This window comes from Lampetra fluviatilis, chromosome 56 (genome assembly GCF_964198595.1).
Source record: "Lampetra fluviatilis chromosome 56, kcLamFluv1.1, whole genome shotgun sequence".
In the NCBI taxonomy this organism is placed as follows: Eukaryota; Metazoa; Chordata; class Hyperoartia; order Petromyzontiformes; family Petromyzontidae; genus Lampetra; species Lampetra fluviatilis.
Window position 1 is genome coordinate 7,061,059 of NC_136330.1, and position 25,639 is coordinate 7,086,697.

Consider the following 25,639-nt stretch of genomic DNA (forward strand, 5'->3'; position numbering starts at 1 on the left):
CCACCACCATACTGTGTTCAACCACCACCACCACCACACTGTGTTCAACAACCCCCACCACCACCAGCAGCACCACACACTGTTCAACAACTACCACCACCACCACACTGTGTTCAATCACCACCACCACACTGTGTTCAACCACTACCACCACACTGTTCAACCACCACCACACTGTTCAACCACCACCATCACTGCCACCACCTCCACAGTGTTCAATCACCACCACCACACTGTGGTCAACCACCACCACCACACTGTTCAACCACCACCACCACACTGTTCAACCACCACCATCACTGCCACCACCTCCACAGTGTTCAATCACCACCACCACACTGTGTTCAACCACCACCACCACCACCACACTGTGTTCAACCACCACCACCACACTGTTCAACCACCACCACAGTGTTCAACCACCACCACCACCACCACCACCAAAGTGTTCAACCACCACACTGTTCAACCACCACCATCACTACCACCACCTCCACAGTGTTCAATCACCACCACCACACTGTTCAACCACCACCACCACCACAGTGTTCAATCACCACCACCACACTGTTCAACCACCACCACCACCACCACCACACTGTTCAACCACCATCGCTCAATTTGGATTTCTAGTTATGCCTGCTCTTTACCCATAATGCTGCAGTGCAACAGGGACCGAGCTCGAGGTGAATGTGCAAGCATGTGGGATATGTGACCACGTGCAAGAAGACAATTCCGGTTGCACGATGCATGAAGAAACAGAGCAGAGCTCTGTGTCTCCGCACAAAAACATCAACATGTCAATGAATCATTTGGCCTAGCGGCTTTACCAGGCCAATGTTAAACTTAACTGTATTAACCAGGTAAGGCCCCACTGAGTTCTATGGCTCTTTTCAAGAAGCGACCTGGCGACCACAAACGAGAGCTCAACGACGTGGCTTATCATCATCACGTGGAATCGTAGAGCAGCCAAAGACCCTAAACGCAGGCTTCAAAATGTCGAGGCAAAAACCGTGGGGACCTGCAGAGAAATCCACACGACCACGGGGAGAGAGACACGCAAACTCCAAATATACAGTCAGGGTCGGGATGGAACCCACGACCTCCTGTATACAAGGCGAGGGAGTTAACATCTCCTAGCCACCGTGATGAATATCTGCCGACCGAGTCGCCCCTTTTAAAATCAGTTTCTTAGCTTTACTCGGCACCGTGGCACTAAAAGACAAAGGTCCCCTGGGTAGCCTTCACCCGGACTCTTAGGGCAAGTGCATTTGAAACCATATGGACAACAGATGGAGGATGGGGAAAATTCTAGAATGAACAGCGACGCGGTCGCGGACCGATCACCAACCCCAGCGCCTCGATGCCCACCGATGGGGAGGAAGGGAGTTTCTCAACATCTGTGCGTGATCTGTCAACCCTCGCTGCTGCCTCCACAGCGCGGGTTGGGGTTCACTACAGGCAGCCGCGTGCAGCAGCCAGCGTAGCCACCGCCACCACCGAAGCAAACGAAACGGGCTACTGGCCAAATAGGGGCAGAGGCGACGGGGCACTGGGCACAGAGAGCGGAGAGGAACGCACGGGACGTCGTGAGCGTCGGAGGTCTCGCTGGCCGCCACCACGCGGTTGTGCAGGGCGACGAGGCGCGACAGGAGGGCGGTGGCGACGAGGCCGGGCCCCGTGCGACGAGGCAGCAGCACGAGCGCGTCGCTCTCCACGCTCAAGTCCTCCTCCAGCAGCGACGCGGGGACGCCCAGCTCGTCTGGAAGGCACGTAGGGCACGGGGAAATTACGCGTGCTGCGGGGCGGGGGGGGGGCCAGACTCCTGCTGAGACACTGTGACAACTTTGCTGCGATTTAGCTGCTTCGCTCGTTGTCGTAAGCGTCGCTCCTCCGCCGTCGCTGGAGGGCGACTGCCTCCCAACTACCCAGTAGCGTCCTTCACGGGCCTCCTTCATAGCGGCCGATCTCGACGCCGCTGGTATCAGTACACTCAGCTCCACGTAAGTCCATCTCCTCTCCAGCCTCCTCTATCCGGTCCAACAGAAGCTGCTTGGGCAGCATGCCGTGTGGCTGGGCATTCGGGCTGCGTGACCCGGCCGACACAGCCTCGCCTGCCGAAGGAGCTCAACAATAATTAATGGGGACCGTGTACAGATCTTTCAAGGATTTGTGAGCTCCTCACACTCTAATCCAGCCTGGTTAAACCCGGGATGGATAGTCGGCAAGGTAAGCCTGATGGTTTCAAACCAGCGCTCGGTGTTCTGGTGAGCGAGCGAGCGCGCTGCTCTTACTCTCATCCCTGATGGCCGTCCTCAGCTGGTTCCACACGCTCACGAACAGCTCCGCCTTGGCATAGAGATCGTGCTGCACGGCGCCTGCAATGGTGGGACCACACGGGGACACATATGGAGACACAGAGACACAGAGGTGCAGAGAGACACGGGGAGACACACGGGAGACAGAGACGAACACTGTCACTTATCCCAATTATACCCACGACTGCTATCGGTGTCACGTGACCACACAAAGAAGCCATTTGGAAATCTCGCAGGGCAGGGCAGGGCACCCCTTCACGATTGGAGCACGGCTCGCGGAAGCGGATATCACAGAGCTACCGCCTCCTCCCCCTCCTCCTTCTTCTTCTTCACACACAGCAGTGGGCAGCAGTCTCCCCACCCGCCCCGCCACATGAGAGTAGTGTTCTCGGTCGGCGTGACGGCTGAACTGATGCTTTTAAAAGTCATCGAGCCGGAGCATAGCCACGGCGAGCGAGTTGTTTCGTGTAACTGGACGTCTGTGAAAGGGCGTTTCAATGGCTCCCTCATTGCATTCCTCCTCCAGGAAAAATACAGATTCAAATTCTGAGAAATCGAGATGCCGGGCGAGGTCCCCCCCCCCGCCCCATGTTGAGGTGGTTCAGGCACCTGCTAAGGATGCCCCCCCCCCCCCGCCAGTAGACTCCCCCTGGAAGTCTACCAGGCAGCACGGCCCCACTGAGCGAAGAACCCGGGGCCGGGCCAGGACACGCTGCTTGCAGGACGATGTCGCTCGGCTGGCCTGGGAACGCCTAGGAATTCCCCAGGAACAGCTAGAGTCTGTGTATAGTAGTGTAGTGTATAGTGTCGTGTATAGTAGTCTAGTATATAGTAGTGTAGTGTATAGTAGTGTATAGTGTAGTAGAGTATAGTGTAGTGTATAATAATATAGAGCTAGAGTCTGTCGCCAAGGAAGCAGTGTGGCGCGGCGAGGTTGTGGAAGAATACTATAAAACCTTGGATTGCGAGCATAATTCGCTCCGGAAACGTGTTTGTAATTCAAAGCACTCGTATATCAAAGCACTCGTATATCAGTTGTGATCACGTGACGCTCGGCAGACAAAGCGTATGCACATGCTACTCGTATTGCAAGACCTCGCTCGTTTATCAAATTAAGATTTATTTACAATTTTTGCTCGTCTTGCAAAACACTCGCAGACCAAGTTACCCGCAATCCAAAGTTTTACTGTACTGCGGAGCGAGGCGGTAAGGCACGGCTGCAGCTCCCTCTGCAGGACTGCAGAGGGAACTGCAGCCCCGCCTTTGATGATCTAACAAGGCCAGTCGTCTCCTCCCCTTTTTACATCCTTTATATTAAGTTCACTTGCTTGCGCGCTTACGACCATGCAAATCTTTCGGTCGTTTTTTAACCCACTTCCCGTGATCCAATCGAGCTGACATTTTGCACAAAGACTCGTTGTGCGTGACAATTTATTTTCGTGAAAAAAACATTCCAAAATTTTCCACTTTTTAGGAAAATCTTTTTTTCATATTAAATTTAAAATACCAATGTGATAAAAATGAAACTCTTAGTCAAGAAAAACAGAAATGAATAATAAAATAAAACCGATGCCACGCATATAAAGGATTTATAGTGAAAAACTTAGTTTTGACGGGTTAATTTTTTCCTCATCTAACAATGAATTCCCTCGTCATTCACGACTATTTCCGGCGATGGGATTGTATCGTTGATCTTGGGTCGGGGGGGGAGGGGGGTAAATTGTTCAGTTTCCTACATACGGAAATTCGCTGGAACCTAAACCCTTACATAACCCGGGGACTGCCTGTAATTATACGGGAGGTGTTAAGATGCCCCAGCACCAAATAGACGCCCGTTATAACTACAAGGGCATCATCGCTTTAACCGCACATCATGCTCGTGGAAATACGTGCCAACAAAACCGTGCTGCAATAATAATGTTACGCATTAGTACCGATTGGCCTGCACCAGAGCCCACAGCTTCCTCTATGGTCTTGTCTCTGCACCGGTGTTATACCGGAGGACAACTGCCAATAGGCGAGCAGTACAAGGGCAAATGCAAATATCAAAGCGTGATTAGTTCGGCGAGGAAGCCACTGTTATAAAAACACGTGTTTCCGGCGCAAGCGAATGAGGGTCAAGGACGATGCATCGACAATGTGAGAGCATAGGTTTGCATGTTTTACCGAGACCATGGCTACTGCAGACTCGATGCCTTGTGCTAACGGGTGCCCACTTGTTGTTTGAATATCTTAACACCCCTCCTGTTGATCTCGCCAGATTGTTTTTTTTTTGCATCGCCTTGATACCGGCAAAAAGTGGTCCTCATAGATATAATTTCTTTTTTAAGTAAAACAAACAAAAAAAGAAATAGACAACAAAAAAGTAAAGCCATCGTCGTTACGGCCCGTGTCGATCCACTGCTGGATGAGGCCTCGTCACGCTTCGCTTGTCATAAAAGGGCGGTGATGGGCAGCCGGAAGGGACGAGGGGACAGTGGGGGGGGGAGGTGCGTTTGACCATCCAGGAAGGTCTCGGGGGTGGTGGGGGGGTCGAAGGTCGCCAAAGGTGGCACCGAAAGCGGAGCGAGCGTCGCGACGGGGGCCACGTTACCTGGGCACACGGCGGAGAGGTAGCGGCGGATGGACCCGAGGTTGCTCTCGCGATCCGCGAAACAGAAGCGGCTCACGAGCTCGCGAGCCAGAGAAACCAGCGCCGGCAGGTGACGGACCAGGCGCAGCTGGCGCTCCTGGGGTGGCAGCGGGGGGCGGGAGGCGTGAGCGAAGGGGTGGGGGGGCAGGCGCGCCGTAGGGCGCCTCTTTGGTTCCTTTCCGATGTTACGAAGGCACTGGGAAGCTGTGCTGTGCACTTATAGATTATCTACATTCGGAAAAGTCATCATCTTTAGAGATTGATTATTTGGTATTTAGTTGGTCGTCCTTCCCCCGCACCTCCGGTTGGCTACGAACGGTTCGAAAGAAGTTCAACAAACATACATACAAAGTGTGGATTAATCTCCACCACGGATAGGGACCCGTAGACTCCCATAGGGACCCCAGTACCCACAAAGACACAGACTAGCGGAGAGACCCATAGACTCCCATAGGGACCCCTGTACCCACAAAGACACAGACTAGCGGAGAGACCCATAGACTCCCATAGGAACCCCTGTAGCCACAAAGACACAGACTAGCAGAGAGACCATAGACTCCCATAGGGACCCCTGTACTCACACAAAGACACAGACTAGCGGAGAGACCCATAGACTCCCATAGAGACCCCTGTACCACAAAGACACAGACTAGCGGAGAGACCCATAGACTCCCATAGGGACCCCAGTACCCACAAAGACATAGACTAGCGTAGAGACCCATAGACTCCCATAGGGACCCCTGTACCCACAAAGACACAGACTAGCGGAGAGACCAGACTCCCATTGGGACCCCTGTACCCACAAAGACAGAGACTAGCGGAGAGACCAGACTCCCATAGGGACCCCTGTACCCACAAAGACACAGACTAGCGGAGAGACCAGACTCCCATTGGGACCCCAGTACCCACAAAGACAGAGACTAGCGGAGAGACCATAGACTCCCATAGGGACCCCTGTACCCACAAAGACACAGACTAGCGGAGAGACCAGACTCCCATTGGGACCCCAGTACCCACAAAGACACAGACTAGCGGAGAGACCATAGACTCCCATAGGGACCCCTGTACCCACAAAGACTCGCGGAGAGACCGACGAACTCGCACTCGGAGCCTCGTCGCCTCTACATACCGACTCGCAGGCTCGCGGTTCTGCGTCCGTGGTGGAAAACGAAGACGGAAATGCCGAGCGACGGGCGAGAGCGGTCGCTCACCTGGGCGAGGAAGAGCGTGAGCACCGGCAGCTCCTGCTGCAGCTCCTGCTGCTCCAGCAGCGAGGAGAGATGCTGAGCGGAGACACGGGGATGGTAGCGCCACAGTTCATCCTGCTGCTGCTGCTGCTGCTGCTGCTGCTGCATGGGGTCGCCGTACAACATCCGCATGAGCGGGCCGCGCCGGTCATCGCTGACGCGCCGACGCAGGTCCTCGAGGTTCTGCTCCAGGTCCTGGTGGATGGAGAGGGGGGTGGGGGAGGAGGGGAGAGGCGGGCAAAGAAGACCACGAGGTCACAGGAAGTAATGTCTATTGCTCGCTATTAACGAACTAATTTTCATTTTTGCCAGGTGAGGCCAACTCACGGAGGGAGACCTGGGCCACAAATGACAGTTCAGCCAGGTGGAGCAGCGGCCAAAGTAGTTCACATCTCCTAGCCACCGTGATGATGATGAAAGAGAGGGAGGGACACAAACTTCAAATATACAGCAGCAAGCATCAGGGTCAGTATTGAACCCACGACCTCCTGCACACCAGGCGAGGTAGTTAACATCTCAACCCCTGCTGCGCCGATATCCAGAAGCCACTGCCTTCAAGAAGATGATCATGAGCGCGCTTCTTTGGAATGGAGGAAAGATGATATAAAAAAGATGATTCTGAATTTTCCAATGATTCTGAGTTTTCCCGGAAGATTACTCCGAAACATCTGGCGGCACTTCGGAGACAGATTTGGCCAAATCATTACGTACGTATGTCTGTATGTATGTTGAACTTCTTTCGCACCGTACATAACCAACCGTGCTAATCGGAGGCGCGGGGGAATGACCACGAACTAAACACGACAACAAGCAATTCTAAAGAAATTAGTTTTGTTGATTTAAAAGCACGAGGCTCCAGGTGGCTTCAAGATATCGGAATGGAAGAACGTTCCAGACGGCCGCGGAAGTGCATTAGAAAGCGCCGAGCCAGAAGCCGCTGCCACTATGGAAGTGGCCGCACGCCCTGGGCACAGGCCCGGCTCGATTGTGGGGGGCGGGGGGGGGGTGTGAATGAGGGGAACTCGCCTTGAGCAGCGGACTCAGAGCCTGGCGCGTGAAATCGCTCTCCCAGTCCGCCCGCTGCTGGCGGCTCGTCAGCTTCCCGTCGTTTTCGTCTGAGAAGTAGGAATGTTGGGGGGGGGGGGGGTGAGCAAGGAGTGGGAGTCGACAGGGGGAATGGGGTGCACGTGGCTATGATAGCGGTTACCTAGCCCAGCATTATAGAAGACACTGCAAATTTGAGTAAGACTATTGACTAGCTCACGGTACACCCAGCCCGTCCACTCACCCCACAGAACACCCAGCCCGTCCATTCACCCCACAGAACACCCAGCCCATCCACTAACACCACACAACACCCAGCCCATCTACTATCCCCACAGAGGCCCCAGCCCACCGCTGCCGCCGGGCTCCAGGTGCAGTAGTCGAGCCGTCGCCAGGTGAACGAGGAGCAGGGCGTCGTCGGTGCTGCGGCCCAGCGCCGACGACAGCTGCTGCAGGTCCTGCTCCAGGTGGCGCAGCAGGAAGGCCGCCGCGTCGCCCACGCGGGGATCGATGAGGCCGGCGGTGCCCTGCGCAGAGACAAAGACAAAGTTACCCGATCCCACAGCGTAGCCTTCACGGGCCAGAGGGGCCAAGTGCTGTTGGTAGCGAGCAGCGAGCTATGAAGGCACAGCACAGTGGAACACACGATGAGGTGGGTGGGGTGGCCAGCAGCACGCCCCCGACCGCCTTTGTCTCCCCAGTGGCGATGTTTGCTACTCACCGCACCGGGTACTCATTTGAGGCTGAGTCGATGTAGACGAGATCCAGGACCGGTTCAGATAATAGTCATTTGGTGTTGGTGGTGGCCGTGAGCAGGAATCGAACCTGGGTGCCCGGGGTTCATAGTGCAGCGCAGGGTGCTAACTGACGCACCACCGCTCCCCCAAATACAATACAAACATTCCCCGGATAGCCTTAATAGACCGTTGAGACAAGTGCTGTTAGCGAGTAGCACCTATAAAGACCTGCAACGGCACACGTAGGGGTGGGTCGCAAGCACCACGCCCGGCCGCCTTTGTCTTCCCGGTGCTGACGTTCATTTCCCGCACCGGGTGCATTCATTTGAGTCTGAGTCGACCTAGACGAGGCCCAAGGCCGGTCCGGACAATCGCCACCGGAGTTGCTGGCGGCCGTGAGCGGGAGTCGAACCCGGGTCACCTTGGGGTCGGAGATGTAGCCGAGCAGCATGGCGGCGTGGGTGAGCGCTCGCAGAACCCCAAACGCGAGCGCGGGGACACCTCGGTCGGATGTGAGGCCCGAGTCCCGGCGCGACGGATCTCCTAGCACGTGACCCCTCCTGGTGTGCTCCTTACTACATCAACAACAACATCATCATCATCATTAATCATCAATATCATTAACATTAATGTGACTATCAACATCATTATTAACATCGTCATTAAACACAATCAACATCATCATCAACACCATCAACATCATCACCAGCAACATCACTATCACCACCATTATCATCATTAATATCAATATCATTAACATAAATATCACTATCACTATCGTCATTAACACCATCAACATCGCCATCAACAACAACAATACCAACATCATCACCAGTAACATCATAAGCATCATCACCAGCAACATCGCCATCACCACCACATTTAACATCCGCGACACCATCATCAATATTACTTTCAACATCATCAAAGCCATCAACAACATCACCATCAACAAAATCACCATGCCCATCCCTATCAACATCAACATCAACAACATCAAAATCCATATCATCAGCATGTTTGAAGGCACACAATAACCAGGTACGTGCTTAGTTTTGGTGGGGCTGATGGTAAAGCCCCACATCTTAATGGCACCTCCAACTCCTCCTCTGAGTTAGCAGCAATTACCAGATCATCGGCATACATAACATGGTTGAGAAATAAGGGAGGCATCCCTCGACCGCACCCGGGCATCGATCAGCCTCCCATTGTATCTTTCTAGTGACATAGGACGTCACTACTGTGTCGGCCCGTACGAGGGCTAGAGGCCCCAGGGGGGAGCCTGGGGGGTCACTCATAGACACTCATAGAGACTCATAGAGACTCATAGAGACTCATAGAGACTCATAGACACACATAGACACTCATAGAGACTCATAGACACTCATAGACACTCATAGACACTCATATACACTCATAGAGACACATAGAGACTCATAGACACTCATAGAGACTCATAGAGACTCATAGACACTCATAGACACTCATAGAGACTCATAGAGACACATAGAAACTGATAGAGACTCATAGACACTCAGAGACACATAGAGACTCATAGACACTCATAGAGACACATAGAGACTCGTAGACACTCATATAGACACTCATAGAAACTCATATAGACACATAGAGACTCATAGACACTCATAGAGACTCATAGACACTCATAGAGACTCATAGACACTCATATAGACACATAGAGACTCATAGAGACACATAGCGACTCATAGACACTCATAGAGACTCATAGACAATCATAGAGACTCAGAGACTCACAGATACTCATTGAGACACATAGAGACTCATAGAGACACATAGACACTCATAGACACATAGAGACTCATAGACACCCATAGACGGCCACGCCGGAGCGGTTATAAGCGGGGTGTGAACGCAGAGCGGGGCTGTTCAAACCCGAGGTAAAGACGCCATCATCGGTCCTCAAGTCACCGGGTTATCGTCCGTGACCAGGCAGCCCGTTGCCTGCCTGGGTCACGGTGTGTAGTGTTTCAGAGTGTTAGTGAGTTGAGGAAGGTGGTCACCTTATGTACAGTGTTATTTTACTTACCATTCTAATAAAGTGTTGCCTCCAAGCTGTGTGTGCATCTAATTCGAACCCACTACATCTCCAGTACAGCCATGGAAGGCTTCACGAACTACGTGGTGGAAATAGATGTAAAATAATGTGGGAGCCAGAGGGCATCCCTGTCTCACTCCAATATGAACAGGCAATGGCTCCAACTCGCATATTTACCTGGGCCTGCCCACCATTATCATTGTGAGCAGAGAGTCAGGAACTCCGAAAGAATAAAGAAGAACTCAGAGCCCAGGCCTAGTGATGGTATCACAGGCCTTGACCAGGTCAATAAAGCAGAGATGCAGGTCTTGTCGGAATTCCCTACACCTCTGCTGTAGCAGACGGACAGAAAATATGGCATCTGTACAGGACCGCCCTTTCCTGAAACTGCATTGGGGCTCTGCAAGCCTCTCCTCAGCGTGCCTAGCAAGGCGATGTTGAATAATCCTTGCCAGGACCTTGCCCGGCACACTGAGGAGTGAGATGCCCCTGTAGTTGTTACAGTCCGTGCGGTCCCCCTTCTTAAAGAGGGGGACCACCAGGACATCCTTCCAATCTTGCAGAATCCGTCCAGTGGTCCAGACTGTTGTTATGATGTCATGTAGGGCAGTCTGTGCACAAACGCCACCCTCCCTCAGCATTTCGCTTGGGAGATCATCTCTGCCCAGTGTGGTTGTGGTGCCGCCGTGGGTTGGGTGTGGGTGGGTGTGGGCGTGGGTGGGTGTGGGAGTGGGTGGGAGAGGGTCGTCGTGGGTGGCTGTGGATTTCACCCGGGCAGGACGGCGGTGAATCCGGCGACGGGCCTGTGATCCACTCCGCCGACCGCCACGCCGCACTCGATGCACCGCGCCGTCTGCATGGGCGCCCCGCACTGATTGGGATCCGGGTGCCCGGCACGGTGGGGACAGAGGCGGCGGGGTTAGCTACGGCAGTGGCTGTTACAGCGTCGACAGTGCCGATGAGACGCTGGACGTCGAGAACCGGCCCTTGCCGGCATTGGTTTCAAGCAATGCCTGACACTGCTGATGAGACCCTGAACGGTGAAAACCGACGCTTGCCTAGAAAACATCTGGCAGTTGCACAAGAATTGTGGTTTCAAGCAACGCCGGACACTGCTCATGATGAGAAACTGAATGTCAAAACCGGTTCCTGCCCACACACATCTGGCAGTTCACTTGCAACAAATATGTAAACACAATATATGCATGGTATATATATATACACACAATGTAAACATCTAAAAATACATTGTATATACATTGTGTGTATATATGTACATTGTGTATACATTATATGTATAAATTATAAATACACATATACACATTATATATAATTTGTATATACACAATGTATGTGTTTATACATATTGCGTATATGTGTAGAGGTGTAATTGTGTATGGGAGCGGATGGCCAACAAACACAAGGGGCGTGGTTAGGGCCGTACACATAGGAGGTGCTCGCACCGACGTCCGCACCTGCATCCCCCACGGGCCCCTCCCGGGGGGGCCGAGTACTATAAAAGGTGGTGAGCCGGAGGGCTCGAGGTCGAAGTATCAGCTTTAACCAGCGAAGACGGAAGACCAGCTAGAATAGGCCCCGGAGCTTCCCTGGCTCGCTGTCCTTGTAAGGGCTGACCAGGGCTAGCCGGTGGCGTGGCCCCGAGAGCCCAGACTGACGAGCAGGTCTGGGGACTCAGGGTGCCGGATCCCAGCTTGACCAGGGCTGGGACAGGTAGCCTCCCTTAGCTCCCTAGTGGAGGACTTGGGCTTAGGTTAGCGGGGCTTAGATGTCGTGTCTCCCTGTTAGCCGAGTAAGGGGACGTTACCCCTTAGGTCCTGTGTATACTCGTTAACTGTATACAAGTTGTGTTAATAAATAAGTGTGCCTCCGATCCCGTCGTCAAGCCTCCTGAGTACTTACTACATATGTATTGTGTATACAACATATGTATTCACAATATATATACCTATATACACATTATGTACATATACAATATAGATACAATGCATATACAATGAAGATACTATATACACAATGCGAATATATATAGATTTGTAAAATGTATATTTGTTTATAAATTGTACAAATCTATATATTCGACACACTTTATATGTAGACATATTTATCGTGTAATGTTATTGCTCCGATAAAACTCACGTCTCCCACCACACACGGGTGCCCGTTCTTACATTCTGCGAAACAAAAAAAAACAAACAACGTTTGAGAAATCAATTATGGATCCTCGTCAATTCCATCGGGTCCAGTTGCTGCTGGCGTTGTGTGTCGTTCCGATCGTCGCACGGGAGGACAACGCCGCCGTTTCACGCGAGACGCACGCAGGAAGGGGTGGCGATGTTGCTGCTGCTGCTGCGGTCTAGCCTAGGGGGGCACCCCCAGCGGCAGCTGGCCCCGTGCGGCACAAGGTGATCGTCACGCTGGTAGTAGGCACCGCTGCTGCTGGGTCACAGAGGCAGCCCGTGGTGGTTTCACAGTAGGGGGCCGATGTCGCTGCTGCTGCTGTGTGGTCTAGCCGAGGGCGGCACCTCCAGCGGCAGCTGTAATTGTGTGGCACAAGGCGATCATCACGCAGTATGGCGCCACTGTTAAACCCGACTAATGATCCATGCTGGGTTTAACCAGACTGTATTGTGTGAGGAGCTCACAGAACCTTGAAAGATCTGGACACACTCCAATAAGTGAGCTCCTCTGGGAGGCGAGGCTGCGTTCGCTGGGTCGCATAGCCCACATGCCCGGCCAACACTTGCCCAAGCAGATTCTGTTTGGCCGGATAGAGCGAGCTAAACGGGCACGACACAGGCCAGAGAACAGATTGAGTGATGTGGTACAGGAGGATGTGTTGCCGAGTGGACCTGCCGATGATTGGTACTAACGGTGTCAAGATCGGCCTCTGTGAAGGACGCTACCGGGCAGTTGGAGGCAGTCGCCCTCCAACAAAAGCAGAGGGCAAGAGAAGCGACGCTCGCAACAACGAGCGACGTGCCAGGGGGCTAAAATGCAACGAGTTGGCACAGCAGGTAGCACAGGTGGTGCATCTGCCAGTCATCTCAGTCGGTCAACCCATGGCACCACCTGGGCCTGTTCCCTGATCTCCTGCCAGGAGCGAGCCTTCAACATTTCACGTGACTTCAAGGTGCACCTGGCCTGGCACAAGCGCCGTTGTGATGTCACCGCCACTTGTTGTGGGTTCGCGTGACCAGGTTTGTGTCAGCCATAAATGATGTTATTTTGGGGATAGATTGCGTAAATATAAACGTGTCGTAAAACCCTCCACCACCTGACACAGCCAATTAGAAAGGGTTTGTCAGGTAAACAAAACGTGCCAATTCGTTATTAGTACAGCACTAGTGTATAGTGTAGTGTAGTGGTATAGTAGTGTATAGTGTCGTGTATAGTGTAGTGTATAGTGTCGTGTATAGTGTAGTGTATAGTAGTGTATAGTGTAGTGTATTGTATAGTAGTGTATAGTGTAGTGTATAGTAGTGTAGTGTATAGTAGTGTAGTGTATAGTGTAGTGTATAGTGTAGTGTATAGTGTAGTGTATAGTAGTGTATAGTGTAGTGCAGAGGTGGGACAAAGTCATTGTTATGCAAGTCCAAGTCGAGTCGCAAGTCATCAAATTCATGACTCGAGTCTGACTCGAGTCCAAGTCACATGACTCGAGTCCACACCTCTGGTGTAGTGTATAGTGTAGTGTATAGTAGTGTATAGTGTAGTGTATAGTGTAGTGTATAGTAGTGTATAGTGTAGTGTATTGTATAGTAGTGTATAGTGTAGTGTATAGTAGTGTAGTGTATAGTAGTGTAGTGTATAGTAGTGTATAGTGTAGTGTATAGTGTAGTGTATAGTGTCGTGTATAGTGTAGTGTATAGTAGTGTATAGTGTAGTGTATTGTATAGTAGTGTATAGTGTAGTGTATAGTAGTGTAGTGTATAGTAGTGTAGTGTATAGTAGTGTATAGTGTAGTGTATAGTGTAGTGTATAGTGTCGTGTATAGTGTAGTGTATAGTGTAGTGTGTAGTGTAGTGTATAGTGTAGTGTATAGTGTCGTGTATAGTAGTGTATAGTGTAGTGTATAGTGTAGTGTATAGTGTAGTGTATAGTGTAGTGTACAGTAGTGTATAGTGTAGTGTATAGTAGTGTATAGTGTAGTGTACTAGCACAGCGCACCTGTGTGTTGGGAGAGTAAACCCGCAGTGACATTTACAATTAGCGTATGACGTTTTCTGTGGTAATTACAACCAGCATCATCAGGCGACAACCATCTAACCCCCCCAAAACCCCCCCTCTATTATGGTTTAACATTGGTCGCAAAAGCCTAGGTTTGTGTAATGTTACTGAGACCGGAGTCAGGCTTGGGGTGCGTCTCACTTTCCGCGGCGCCGAGTCACCCCGAGAGCACACGGTGACTCACGGTGGATGCACGCACGGGCCGCACCGTTTGACGCGCGAGTCCTCAAATGATGCGTTATAACGGAGTGCGCGTTCCGCGCTATAACGGTGCTTGTGTTCCGCGTCATAACGGAGCACACGATCCGCGTCCTAACGGCGTGCGCGTCACGCATTATAACAGAGTGTGCGTTCTGCGTTATAACGGAGTGCGCATTCCGTGTTGTAATGGGCGTTTGAACATCTTAACACCTCCCGTTTTATTGTCAGAAAGGTAAAACCAATTCTAAGCATGTCTTTTTCCAGTATTGATATCTCTTATCCTGTGTTCATTAACAATTATTAAGTTGCTGTATTTCAAATTATAGCTGTGTTTTCTGGTCTGGCCAAAAATGAAACAAAGTGATAAATAAACAAGGTATGCTGGCTGCGCCATGTGTTAACAACTGCGAGCGACGGACACCATCAGCGGTGGTGATGCAGTGACAGACGAACTATGAATCTTGATTTGAAGCTTTCGTGACTGCAGGAATCCATACTCTTTGGTTCTTTCGGTAAAGTCACGTGGGTAGAAAATAATAATAGATCAAGAAAAAAAGAGGAACAGAGAGACTACATCGATTTGCATGTCAGTTTCGATGTAGTCTCTCTCTTCCTCTTTTTTCTGCCTGAAGACGATTGCTTGCGTTGCGGTCGAAACGTCGTGATCTATAATTTTTTCTACCTACGTGACTTTACCGAAAGAACCAAAGAGTTTCAACTACGGATTCGCCCTTATTGGGACCCATCAGCAGCATGTAGCCAGCAATTGATCGGCGGTTGATCGGCGGCGACGGCGAGGCTGGCGCGCGATTCACTCACCGTACCACCGCGTGAACTCGAAGCTCCCGCTGCCGAGCTCCATGCTGCGGGCCTGGTCCCGAATGTCGTCGGGCATCGTGGCCAGAAGCGAGTCCTGTGGAGCGGGGCCCAAAAGTCGTGACCTTGCCTCAAGGGGGGGGGGAGTTTACAGTCGGGGGCTCGGGCAGCGCAAACGCGCGACGCGACGAGGGTTGGCTTGGGTGTCGCGGGGATAACGGTTGCGAGCCATGGAGGGTGGGTGGGGGGTCTCTATGAGTCTCCGAGTCTCTATGTATCTCGATGAGTCTCTGTATTTCGATGGGTCCCTATGTATCTCTATGGGTCTACGTATCTCTATGGGGGGTCCCTATGTATCTCTATGGGGGGCCTCTATGTATCTCGATGAGTCTCTGTATTTCGATGGGTCCCTATGTATCTCTATGGGTCTATGTATCTCTATGGGGGGTCCCTATGTATCTCTATGGGGGGTCCGTATGTATCTCTATGGGGGGTCCCTATGTATCTCTATGGGGGGCCTCTATGTATCTCTATGGGTCTATGTATCTCGATAGGTCTATATATCTCTATGGGGGGTCCGTATGTATCTCTATGGGGGGCTTCTATGTATCTCGAAGGGTCTCTATGTATCTCGATGGGTCTCTGTATTTAGATGGGTCCCTATGTATCTCGATGGGTGTATATATCTCTATGGGGGGGTCCCTATGTATCTCTATGGGGGGCCTCTATGTATCTCGAAGGGTCTCTATGTATATCGATGGGTCTCTATGTATCTCTATGCGTTTCTATGTATCTCTGTGGGTCTCTATGTATCTCTGTGAGTCTGTTTACATGTGGGTCTCTATGGGTTTACTGTGCGGTCTACAGTGTGAGATGCATGGCCACAGTCGCACTGCTGTGGTTTGTTCATTATGGGTCTCTATGTATCTCGATGGGTCTCTATGTGTCTCTGTGTATGGCTACAGTCACACGACAGCGGCTTGTCTTTCATGTATCGCTGTGAGTCTCTATGTATCTCTATGGGTCTTTTATGAGTCTTTGTATCTATATGGGTCTTCTATGAGTCTCTGCGAGTTTCTGTGGGTTCACTAAACGGTCCATAGTTCGGGTTGTATGGCCACAATGGAACCACTATGGCTGTGTTTTAAATGTCCCATTCATGAAGGAGATGTGGGTGCAGCATCGGTCTGGTGATGATGGTGTTCTGGTTGTGAGCGAGTGGGTGCCTGGGGGATTAAGTTAGTTAGTAGTTACACCAGTGTCTTGGAGGAGGGGGGGAGGAGGAGGAGGAGGGAGAAGGGAGGAGGGACAAGGAGGCAAGAGGAGGGAGGAAGGGTAAGTGGGAGGAGGGGGAAGGAGGGAGGAGGAGGGGAGGAGGGGGCAGGAGAAGGGGAGCAGGCAGGAGGATGGGAAGAGCAGGAGAAGGAGGAGAGAGGAGGAGGCAGTAGGGGGAGCAGGAGGAAGGAGGAGGGGGGAGGAGGGGGAGGGGAGGACAATAACCACTCGACTCAGCTCGTCCAATTCTGGGCCACCTGCAAGGCACGGGGGTCTCTGGCGAGGCGGCGCAGCGGAGCCAGCAGGCGGCTCGCGGGCCTGGCCCGGAGCACGGCGTCCAGGTGGGCCAACGTCTCCAGGTGCGAGCGGCGGGGATCGGCCGCCGCCAGCGGCCCCGCGAACGAGTCCCGCACCAGAGACCGGCACAGGTCGTGCAGCGGGGGGGACGCTCGGAGGAGGTGGCAGTGGGTGGAGAATTCTCGGAGCTGAGCGGCGGAGGCGGAGGCAGGTTGGGGGGGGGGGCGGAGGCGAGAGAGCAGGGCCGGATTAAGCTAGTGCAGGGCCTGTAGAATATGTTATTAAGGGGCCCTAAATTATGGAAAAAAAAACAGAAATATTTAAACACTAATTTTATACTTGTGTAGTATAGTAAACTACGGCGGGAGACCACTTGACGGGTAGCACACTTTATTCACACTTGGGTTGTCACAATAACACGTGTTGTCACTACAGCTCACGCTACACGTTCTACCTGACACGTGTGGTATCTACAGCTCACGCTACACGTTCCACCAGACACGGGTGGTTACTACAGCTCACGCTACCCGTTCCACCCGGCTACACACACACGGGCATTCCAGCCCCGTAGCATCCGGGGGAACCTCTAGACCCACCCCAGCTTGGGTACGGATCACGACCACTGGGTCCCGCGGCCCGGTCCTCACACGGACGTCCGGCCCCCGGGTCCCAAGGTCCCGCCTCTGAGCCACACAGGGCCCCGGTCCTTACAAGGACAGCGGGACTAGGTGTCTCAGGGCCCTATCTCTTCCTCCTCCGTCTTCCGTCTTCACTGGTCACCAACTTCTCCCCGAGCGCCCGCGCGCACCGCCTTATATAGCCCTCCGCTCCAAGGAGACGGAGCCTATGCGGACCGCGATGTGAGCACCCACCCTAGCCGACCAATCATCACGCACTGCCACACGATCCCTTCTTGTGTCAGCGCACATAATCAATCACCACGTGCTGCCACACGATCCATCACTGTCAGCGCGCGTCACCAACACACAGCCAATCACCATAACATAACCCATGACCCCGCGCTGACCTACGATCCCTCACCGTCAGCGCGCGTCACCAACACACAGCCAATCACCACGCGCTACCCCACGATCCGTACTACCAGCGCGTATCACCACTACACTTGCATAGTAAAGTAATTGTTTTTTTCATTTTCTATACAGCCGGATAATTCGACAAAATCGCTAACCTTAAACACCTGGTCGTTCATAAAAGTTGAAGGTGGTATAGTACTATAGTAATAAAGCAAGTGCAGAATCACTGAACCGGAATTGATAGCTTGAAAGCGTTTAGCGCGGGGCCCTTGAAAGTGCGGGGCCCGTAGCATGTTTAGCTACTTTTGCCACGAGGATAATCGGGCTATGCGAGAGGGAGGATTGGGGATGGGGTGCAAGGAGGTGAATATGGTATTGCTATTTTACACGATTTTCTTACACGCTTGGAGTTTGTGCAGACTTCCCTATATGACATCACAACAATATCGGCCACTTTGTTGAGTTATAATTTGCAATGGGCAGGTCGCTTCTGGAAAAGAGCGACCCAGCTCAGGGGGTTCTTAGCTGGTAAAATAAAGATAGTTTAGTTTCGTTTCGCTTATCAAGGACCACCGTCTCGTATTATTGAAATATTGAGGTTTGTTTGAACGAATTTGGCTCTTCTTGTTATTTTGTTTGCCAGCTCCTGGACTACGAGCGTGGAAGTGCACATCACGTGAGAAACGTGTATTCCAAATGCAAGCTCGGGCAAGGCAGCAAACCAACAACAAAATTACAACAAAACGACAACAACACAAAAAAGAGACAACAACAGCAGAACAACAACACAACAACAAATCAACAGCACAACAACAAAACAGCAAAACAGCAAAACAACAGCAAAAACAACATACCAACACAACAATCCAAGCCATTAGCACGAGCTCATGGCTTGGATTGAAGAGTGAGAGATTTAAATGCCTTGTTGGCCGTTTTTTGGAAGGACTGCGACCCCCTCGGGTCCAACTGCCCAGTGCCGGATGATCCTTGTAGCAAAATTTGCTACATATGTAGTAGCTATGGGCCCTGCACTTTGAAGGGCCCCGCGTTAAACGCTTTCAAGCTACAAATTCCGGTTCAGCGATTCTGCACTTGCTCTATTACTATTGTACTATACCGCCTTCAACTTTTATGCACGACCGGGTGTTTAAGGTTAGCGATTTGTCGTTTTATCTGGCTGTAAAGCAAATGAAAAAATACAATTATTTTACTGTGCAAGCAAAACATGTGCGTGTTTTTATTTTACGCGTGTTTTTATTTTATTTAGGGCCCCTTTACAACATATGCTACAGGCCTCGCACTAGCTTCATCCAGCACTGCAACTGCCCCCACCCCCCAACACTCCATCCCCCAACACTCCATCCCCCACCCACCCCCAGCTCCTCACCTGATTGGCCACTCGCTCCTGGGAGGTGGACGTCAGCTCCCGGTACACGGCCAGCACCAGCAGCACCTGCCGCTCGGCATTGTGGGCACCCGACGCCTGTCGGAAGGGAAGGGGATCGTAGGGTCAGGGGGGGGGGGCAGAGGCGGCCGTGGAGGCCACGTGCTGGCTCCAGAGGTCAGGGGTCGCTGCTGAGCCGGCACTGCTGCTGAGATCCTGAGTTCCAATCCGAGTAAATTAACTTTCCTCTCGATCGACTCAGACCATCGGCTTGCTGTCTGTAAGATGCGCCTGCCATTACTTCCACTCCGGTGGTGGGTGTTCAGCTGGGACCCAATTCAAACCCACAGTGGCCTGGTCTCAGCCAGCTGACGAAAGTCGCAAGGGAGAATTTAATCATCGCTTGCAGCTGGGGTTGGGATTGTCCCCCCCCCCTCCTGATGCCGAGGAGAAATTGGCAAGGTTTACGACTGTGGCTCATGCAACTGCAATGGCTGCTTTGGGTACACGGTCCAAATCTCCCCAGAGACCCTGGCTGGTGGAGGAGGTGTTCAGGCTGGCTGAGAAAAAGTGACAGGCCCACTCTCATCGTCTGTAGCATCCCACGTCGGAGAATGAGGAGGCTTACTGCAACCTTTGATTGGAGGATAGGAGGGCCGTGCGGCGCTGCAAGTATGGGTGGTGGTCGCGGGTTGCTGATGAGATGGAATCTGCCGAATCTTCGACCTCCAGGAACAGGTTTGCAGATTTCCTGAGCATTTGTGTGAGGTCTTGGGAAAGGGGAATCCCTCATGGGGCAAAGTGGGGATGACTCTCGTGAGGCTGCGGTTCCTCAAATATTGGAAGAAGTCACCCGCTGCGAGTGGCTGCCTGAAGTACCATCTGTTGAGGAAGGACGGAAGGCGATCCAGAGTATGAGCACAGGAATATCGCCGGGCTAAGGGAGTTTGGCGTTTGTGTGCAGACTGCCCTATATGACACCATTATAAATGTCTGGAGCACTGGACGGGTTTTGCAGGATTGGAAAGATGCCCTTTTGCCCCCCCTCTTTAAAAAGGGGGACTGCACAGACTGTAACAACTAGGGGGCAGCTCCTCTTCAGCTCAGTCCTGCAAAGATGCCGTTTGCTACAGCATGGGTGAAGGGAATTCTAACAATACCCAGATCTCTCTGTATTGACCTGGCCAAGGCCTATGATACCATCGACAAATCAGGGCTCTGGGTTGTTCTCTGTGCTTTCCAGGTCCCTCACTATCTTGCTCACAATCATTGTGGACCATCATGATGGTGGGCAGACCCCGGGTAAAGCCAAGTGGCCTGGAGTCAGAGCCATTCCGTGTTCAACTTGGGGTGCGACAGGGATGTCAGCTGGTGCCCACATTATGTAACATCTATTTCGATCACGTAGTTCGAGAAGCCTTCCATGGCTGTACCAGAGGAATCTCCATCTGGTACATATACAATGGGAGGCTGATCGATGCCCGGGTGCAGTCAAGGGATGGCTCTCTATGGCTCAACCATGTAATGTATGCCGATAATCTGGTAATTGCTGCTCACTCAGAGGAGGAGCTGCTACTGAATCTGGTGCGTGACACTAAGAGGTGGGGCCTTACCATCAGCCCCACCAAAACTAAGCACTTTGCTGGGAATTTTGTACCATCGGACACTCCACCCACACAACTCCCAATCGGTGATGGGGCAGTTGTGGAGAGAGTGGAGAGTTTTCCATACCTGGGCAGTGTGCTCATGACCGGCTCCGGATTAACAGCAGAGGTCTCACTCCAAATCAGTCGAGCAGCATTATCTTTTCATCGGTTGCGTAATGCTGTGTGGAAGCTACCTGGTCTGTCGCTCCGCACAAATCTTCAGGTCTTCTCGGCCATGGTCATTCCCTCCCTTCTCTATGCTTGAGAAACGTGGACCCCCCCTAATGGAACATCCTCGCTGGTTAGAAACATTTAGGCTGGCCTGCCAACGATCCATCCTGGGTTTAACCAGGCTGGATTGTGTGAGGAGCTCTGCCTGCAGGCAAGGCTGCGTTGGCTGGGTCATGTAGCCAGCATGCCCAGTCACCACATGCCTAAACAGCTTTAGTTTGGCCGGATCGAAGGGGCTAAACGGGCGCGGAATGGGCTAGAGACGAGATGGAGTGATGTGGTACAGGAGGATGTGGAGCTGAGTGGACTTGCCGATGACTGGTACCACCGGTGTCAAGATCGGCCTCTGTGGAGGAGGCTCGTGAATGATGCTACTTGGCAGTTGGAGCAGGTCGCCCTCCAACAACAACGGAGGGGAGAAAAGTGACGCTCACAACAACGAGCGGAGCGCCGGGTGGCTAAATCACAGCAAGTTGGCACAGTAGGGGGCACAGGTGGTGCATCAGCCAGTCGTCTCAGTCAGTCGACCCGTGGAACCTGGGTCTGCCCCGTGACCTGCCAGCGGGCGTTCGACACTTCACGTGGCCTCAACGTGCACATAGCCTGGCACAAGCGTCATGGTGACATCACCGCACTTAGTGGCAAATGGCGGTTGTTGTTGGTGATGTGATTAATGATGGTGATGATAGTGATGATGACGATAATGACAGTAATGATGATGGTGATGATGGTGATGACGGTGGTGTGATGGTGATGACAGTGGTGATGACGATGGTAATGACTGTGATGATGGTAGTGATGGTGATGATGGTGATGGTGATAATAGTGATGATGACGATGATGACAGTAATGATGATGGTGATGACAGTGATGATGGTTGTAATGATGGTAATGATGGCGATGAGAGTGATAATGAGGGTAATGACGGTGATGATGATGGTGTTGATGATAGTGATGAACCTGTGGGTTGAATGAGCTGAAGTCAGAATCGATGATCGCTTTGCTGAGTGCTGAACGAGTCGTCCGATAGTCCACGCCACAGGCCAGGAACCAGTCTATCCGTGGCTCCAGTTCCTCCTACACACACACACACAGACACAAATTCCCCGGGTAGCCTTCAACAGACCGTTAGGGCAAGTGCTGTTAGCGAGCAGCAGCATGAGGAGGAGGTCACGGGGACAGACCGAGGTCCCATTGGTTGACCGACTGAGATGACTGGCCGATATACACTCACACACACGGATCCACACTCACAAACTCACGTGCACTCACAACATCGCCCTCGTGACATCACACACACAGAGAACACAGTGATACATTAACGGACACACTCGTGCATCATTGACGGGTGTACACGGTAAACCGCAAATACAAAGATCCCCCGTATAACCTTAACAGACTGTTAGGGCAAGTGCTGTTAGCGAGCACCTATGAAGGTCGGCATGGCACTCGAGGGGGTGGGTGGCCAGCACCACGCCCGGCTGCCTTTGTCTCCCCAGTGGCGATGTTTACACACTGCACCAGGTACTCGTTTGGGGCTACCTACACACAACAACCACCATTCGCCACTAAGTCACGGTGACGTCACCACAGTGCATGTGCCAGGATAAGTGCACCTTTGAGGCTGTCAAGTAAAGTGTCGCTACTGCCAGAGGACGTCATGGGACAGACCCAGGTGCCACGGGTTGACTGCTATGCCAGGCTAGATGCAGGAGGAGGAGCTCACCGGACAGACTCAGACAGAGGCAATGCCGACATGGGGCCATGGCCTTCTAAACTAGTCTATTTTTTATTTTACCAGGTAATGCCCACTGGGCTACGCAGCTCTCTTTCAGAAGTGACCTGGCGAGAAGTGATAGCTCAACAAAGCGACTCATCACGTGGAGATTTGTTGCGGCTAAATACGCTTAAACGCACGTTGAGGTACAGGAGGAAACATTGACGCGACCGTGGAGAGAGAGACATGAAAACTTCAAATATACAGCAGCAGGCATCAGGGTCGAAATCGAACCCACGACCTCCTGCATACCGGGCGAGGTAGTCAACGTCTCCTAGCCACCGTGATGATGATGATGAGAGAGAGAGAGACACGCAAACTCCAAATATACAGCAGCAGGCGTCAGGGTTGGGATCGAACCCACGACCTCCTGTACACCAGGCGAGGTAGTCAACATCTCCTAGCCACCGTGATGATGATGATGAGAGAGAGAGAGACACGCAAACTCCAAATATACAGCAGCAGGCGTCAGGGTTGGGATCGAACCCACGACCTCCTGTACACCGGGCGAGGTAGTCAACATCTCCTAGCCTCCCTCGCCCCTCTCACCTCCCGGCCGTGCAGCTCGGGGGGCAGCAGCCACGGGAAGCGGTGGCAGAGCAACGGGAGCCGGTCGAGTCCGAAGCGACTCGCCAGGGAGCGGAGCAGGTACAGCTGGGGCCAGGCACCTCCCGGCCGCCGGCACAACTCCTCTGCACGCCGCACGAGGCCCTCGCACTCCAACGCCAGAGCAGCGCCCGTCTCTGTGGGTGGATTCATGGTGCGCGTTCCGGGTGAGTCGTCTATGGGGTCTCTGTGTGAGTCTCTGGGTCTCTGTGTGAGTCTCTGGGTCTCTGTGTGAGTCTCTGGGTCTCTGTGTGAGTCTCTGGGTCTCTGTGTGAGTCTACGGGTCTCTGTGTGAGTCTACGGGTCTCTGTGTGAGTCTACGGGTCTTTGTGTGAGTCTACGGGTCTCTGCGTGAATCTACGGGTTTCTGCGTGAGTCTTTATCAGTCTCTGTGTGAGTCTGTAGGATCTCTGCGTGAGTCTGTGGGTCTCTGTGTGAGTCTGTGGGTCTCAAAGACTCTTAGACGCACACAGTGATTCATAGAATCAGGCAAAGACCCATAGACTCACACAGAGACTCATAAATGCGCTCAGTGTGAGTCTATGTGTCTCAGTATAAGTAGTGTATGGGTCTCTGTGCGAGATGTCTGTGGGTCTCGTTTCACACGGTAGATGCATTCCTGAAAAGTGCAGTCATAATGGGGATGTTCCCTGTAATAACAGAACACATTTCGCGTTAGAACAGCGCCTGTTGCGTTATAACGGTGCCCGTTCCGCATTATAATGGTGCGTGTTCAGCGTTAGAACGACGCTCGCTCCGCGTTATAACGGCGTATGCATTCTGCATTACGTGGCCCGTTCCGCCTTATAACTGCGTGCGTTTTCCGTTATAACGGTGCTCGTCCCACGTTATAACGGTGCATCCGTACCGCGTTAGAACTGTCCGTTTCACGTTAGAACGGCGTCCCATTTCACGTTGTAATGGTGTATGTGCCGTCCGTGACACGTGAACATTTTTACCTCACGGAAACGACCGTATCGGAACGAAAGCGTGTTGTCGCGTGAAGACCGGCGCGTCAGGCGAGAACTTATTGCACTGCCAAATAGGGTAGCCAGAGATTAAAGAAAAAACCTCGATCGGTCTCCGGTCCTACAGAGCCATAAACGAGCAGAGTGGGCGGTGGAGGTCGGGGGGACAGCGACGGGTAAGAGAGCGGTAATCTCAATCAGTTCTCAAGCGGAAGCGAAGATTGCGAGCGGACGGAAATCCGGCAGACGCAAGCCCTTCGGTGACATTTTCTCGTCATTTCCCAGTGTCCGTCCTCTCCTTTCTCAACACGAGGTACCAAATTTGGCCGGCGCAACGGACGTCTGCAGATCCTGCGTTGCATCCTGCCCGTTGGAATCTCCCGGTGGGGTTTTGGGCCTGGGCACCCGCGTGCTGCCGCGATAAACAATAACAACAACAATGAATCACCGAGCAGCTGGTGAAGAATCTGCCCGGTCATGTCGAGACACGCCCGGGTTTCGGCCATCTGCTGGAGCGCATGGATGTCGACGGCTGGGAGCGGAGGTTGCAGCGAATGCCGCTGCTGTTGTGGCGGTTGTTGTTGTTGTGGCGGTTGTGGTAGTGGTGGTGGTGGTGTGAACATCAATCCCTGCCGTCGCTGCAGCAACATCCGTGCCGCTTCCTGCGGTCGCGCCGAGCTGTAGCCAGAACAGTGACGCTCCAGCTCGCAGTGTAGCATGTCCTGGGGATAGTAGAGAGACCCGTAGACTCACACAGAGACCCATAGACTCACACAGAGACCCGTAGACTCACACAGAGACCCATAGACTCACACAGAGACCCGTAGACTCACACAGAGACCCATAGACTCACACAGAAACCCGTAGACTCACACAGAGACCCGTAGACTCACACAGAGACTCGTAGACTCACACAGAAACCCGTAGACTCGCACAGAGACCCGTAGACTCACACAGAGACTCGTAGACTCACATAGAGACCCGTAGACTCACACAGAGACCCGTAGACTCGCACAGAGACCCACAGACTCACACAGAGACCCACAGACTTACACAGAGACCCATAGACTCACACAGAGACCCGTAGACTCACACAGAGAC

At 52.5% G+C, this 25,639-nt stretch overlaps 1 protein-coding gene across 1 annotated transcript in view; it reads right to left on the bottom strand.

The window, feature by feature from the left end:
• LOC144950131 (E3 ubiquitin-protein ligase rnf213-alpha-like) overlaps positions 1-25,639 on the bottom strand; it is an 88,769-nt gene that overhangs the window by 8,347 nt on the left and 54,783 nt on the right. Inside the window, exons 32-46 of the mRNA XM_078880192.1 lie at positions 24,987-25,044; positions 23,514-23,656; positions 22,148-22,264; positions 19,314-19,409; positions 16,853-17,080; positions 15,324-15,417; positions 12,213-12,247; positions 10,826-10,926; positions 8,400-8,553; positions 7,594-7,768; positions 7,224-7,312; positions 6,162-6,392; positions 4,912-5,047; positions 2,295-2,378; positions 1,582-1,762 (exon numbers count right to left, since the gene is read on the bottom strand). Of these exons, the coding sequence (XP_078736318.1) occupies positions 1,582-1,762; positions 2,295-2,378; positions 4,912-5,047; positions 6,162-6,392; positions 7,224-7,312; positions 7,594-7,768; positions 8,400-8,553; positions 10,826-10,926; positions 12,213-12,247; positions 15,324-15,417; positions 16,853-17,080; positions 19,314-19,409; positions 22,148-22,264; positions 23,514-23,656; positions 24,987-25,044 (1,922 nt within the window). The remainder of the gene's footprint in view (positions 1-1,581; positions 1,763-2,294; positions 2,379-4,911; positions 5,048-6,161; positions 6,393-7,223; positions 7,313-7,593; positions 7,769-8,399; positions 8,554-10,825; positions 10,927-12,212; positions 12,248-15,323; positions 15,418-16,852; positions 17,081-19,313; positions 19,410-22,147; positions 22,265-23,513; positions 23,657-24,986; positions 25,045-25,639) is intronic.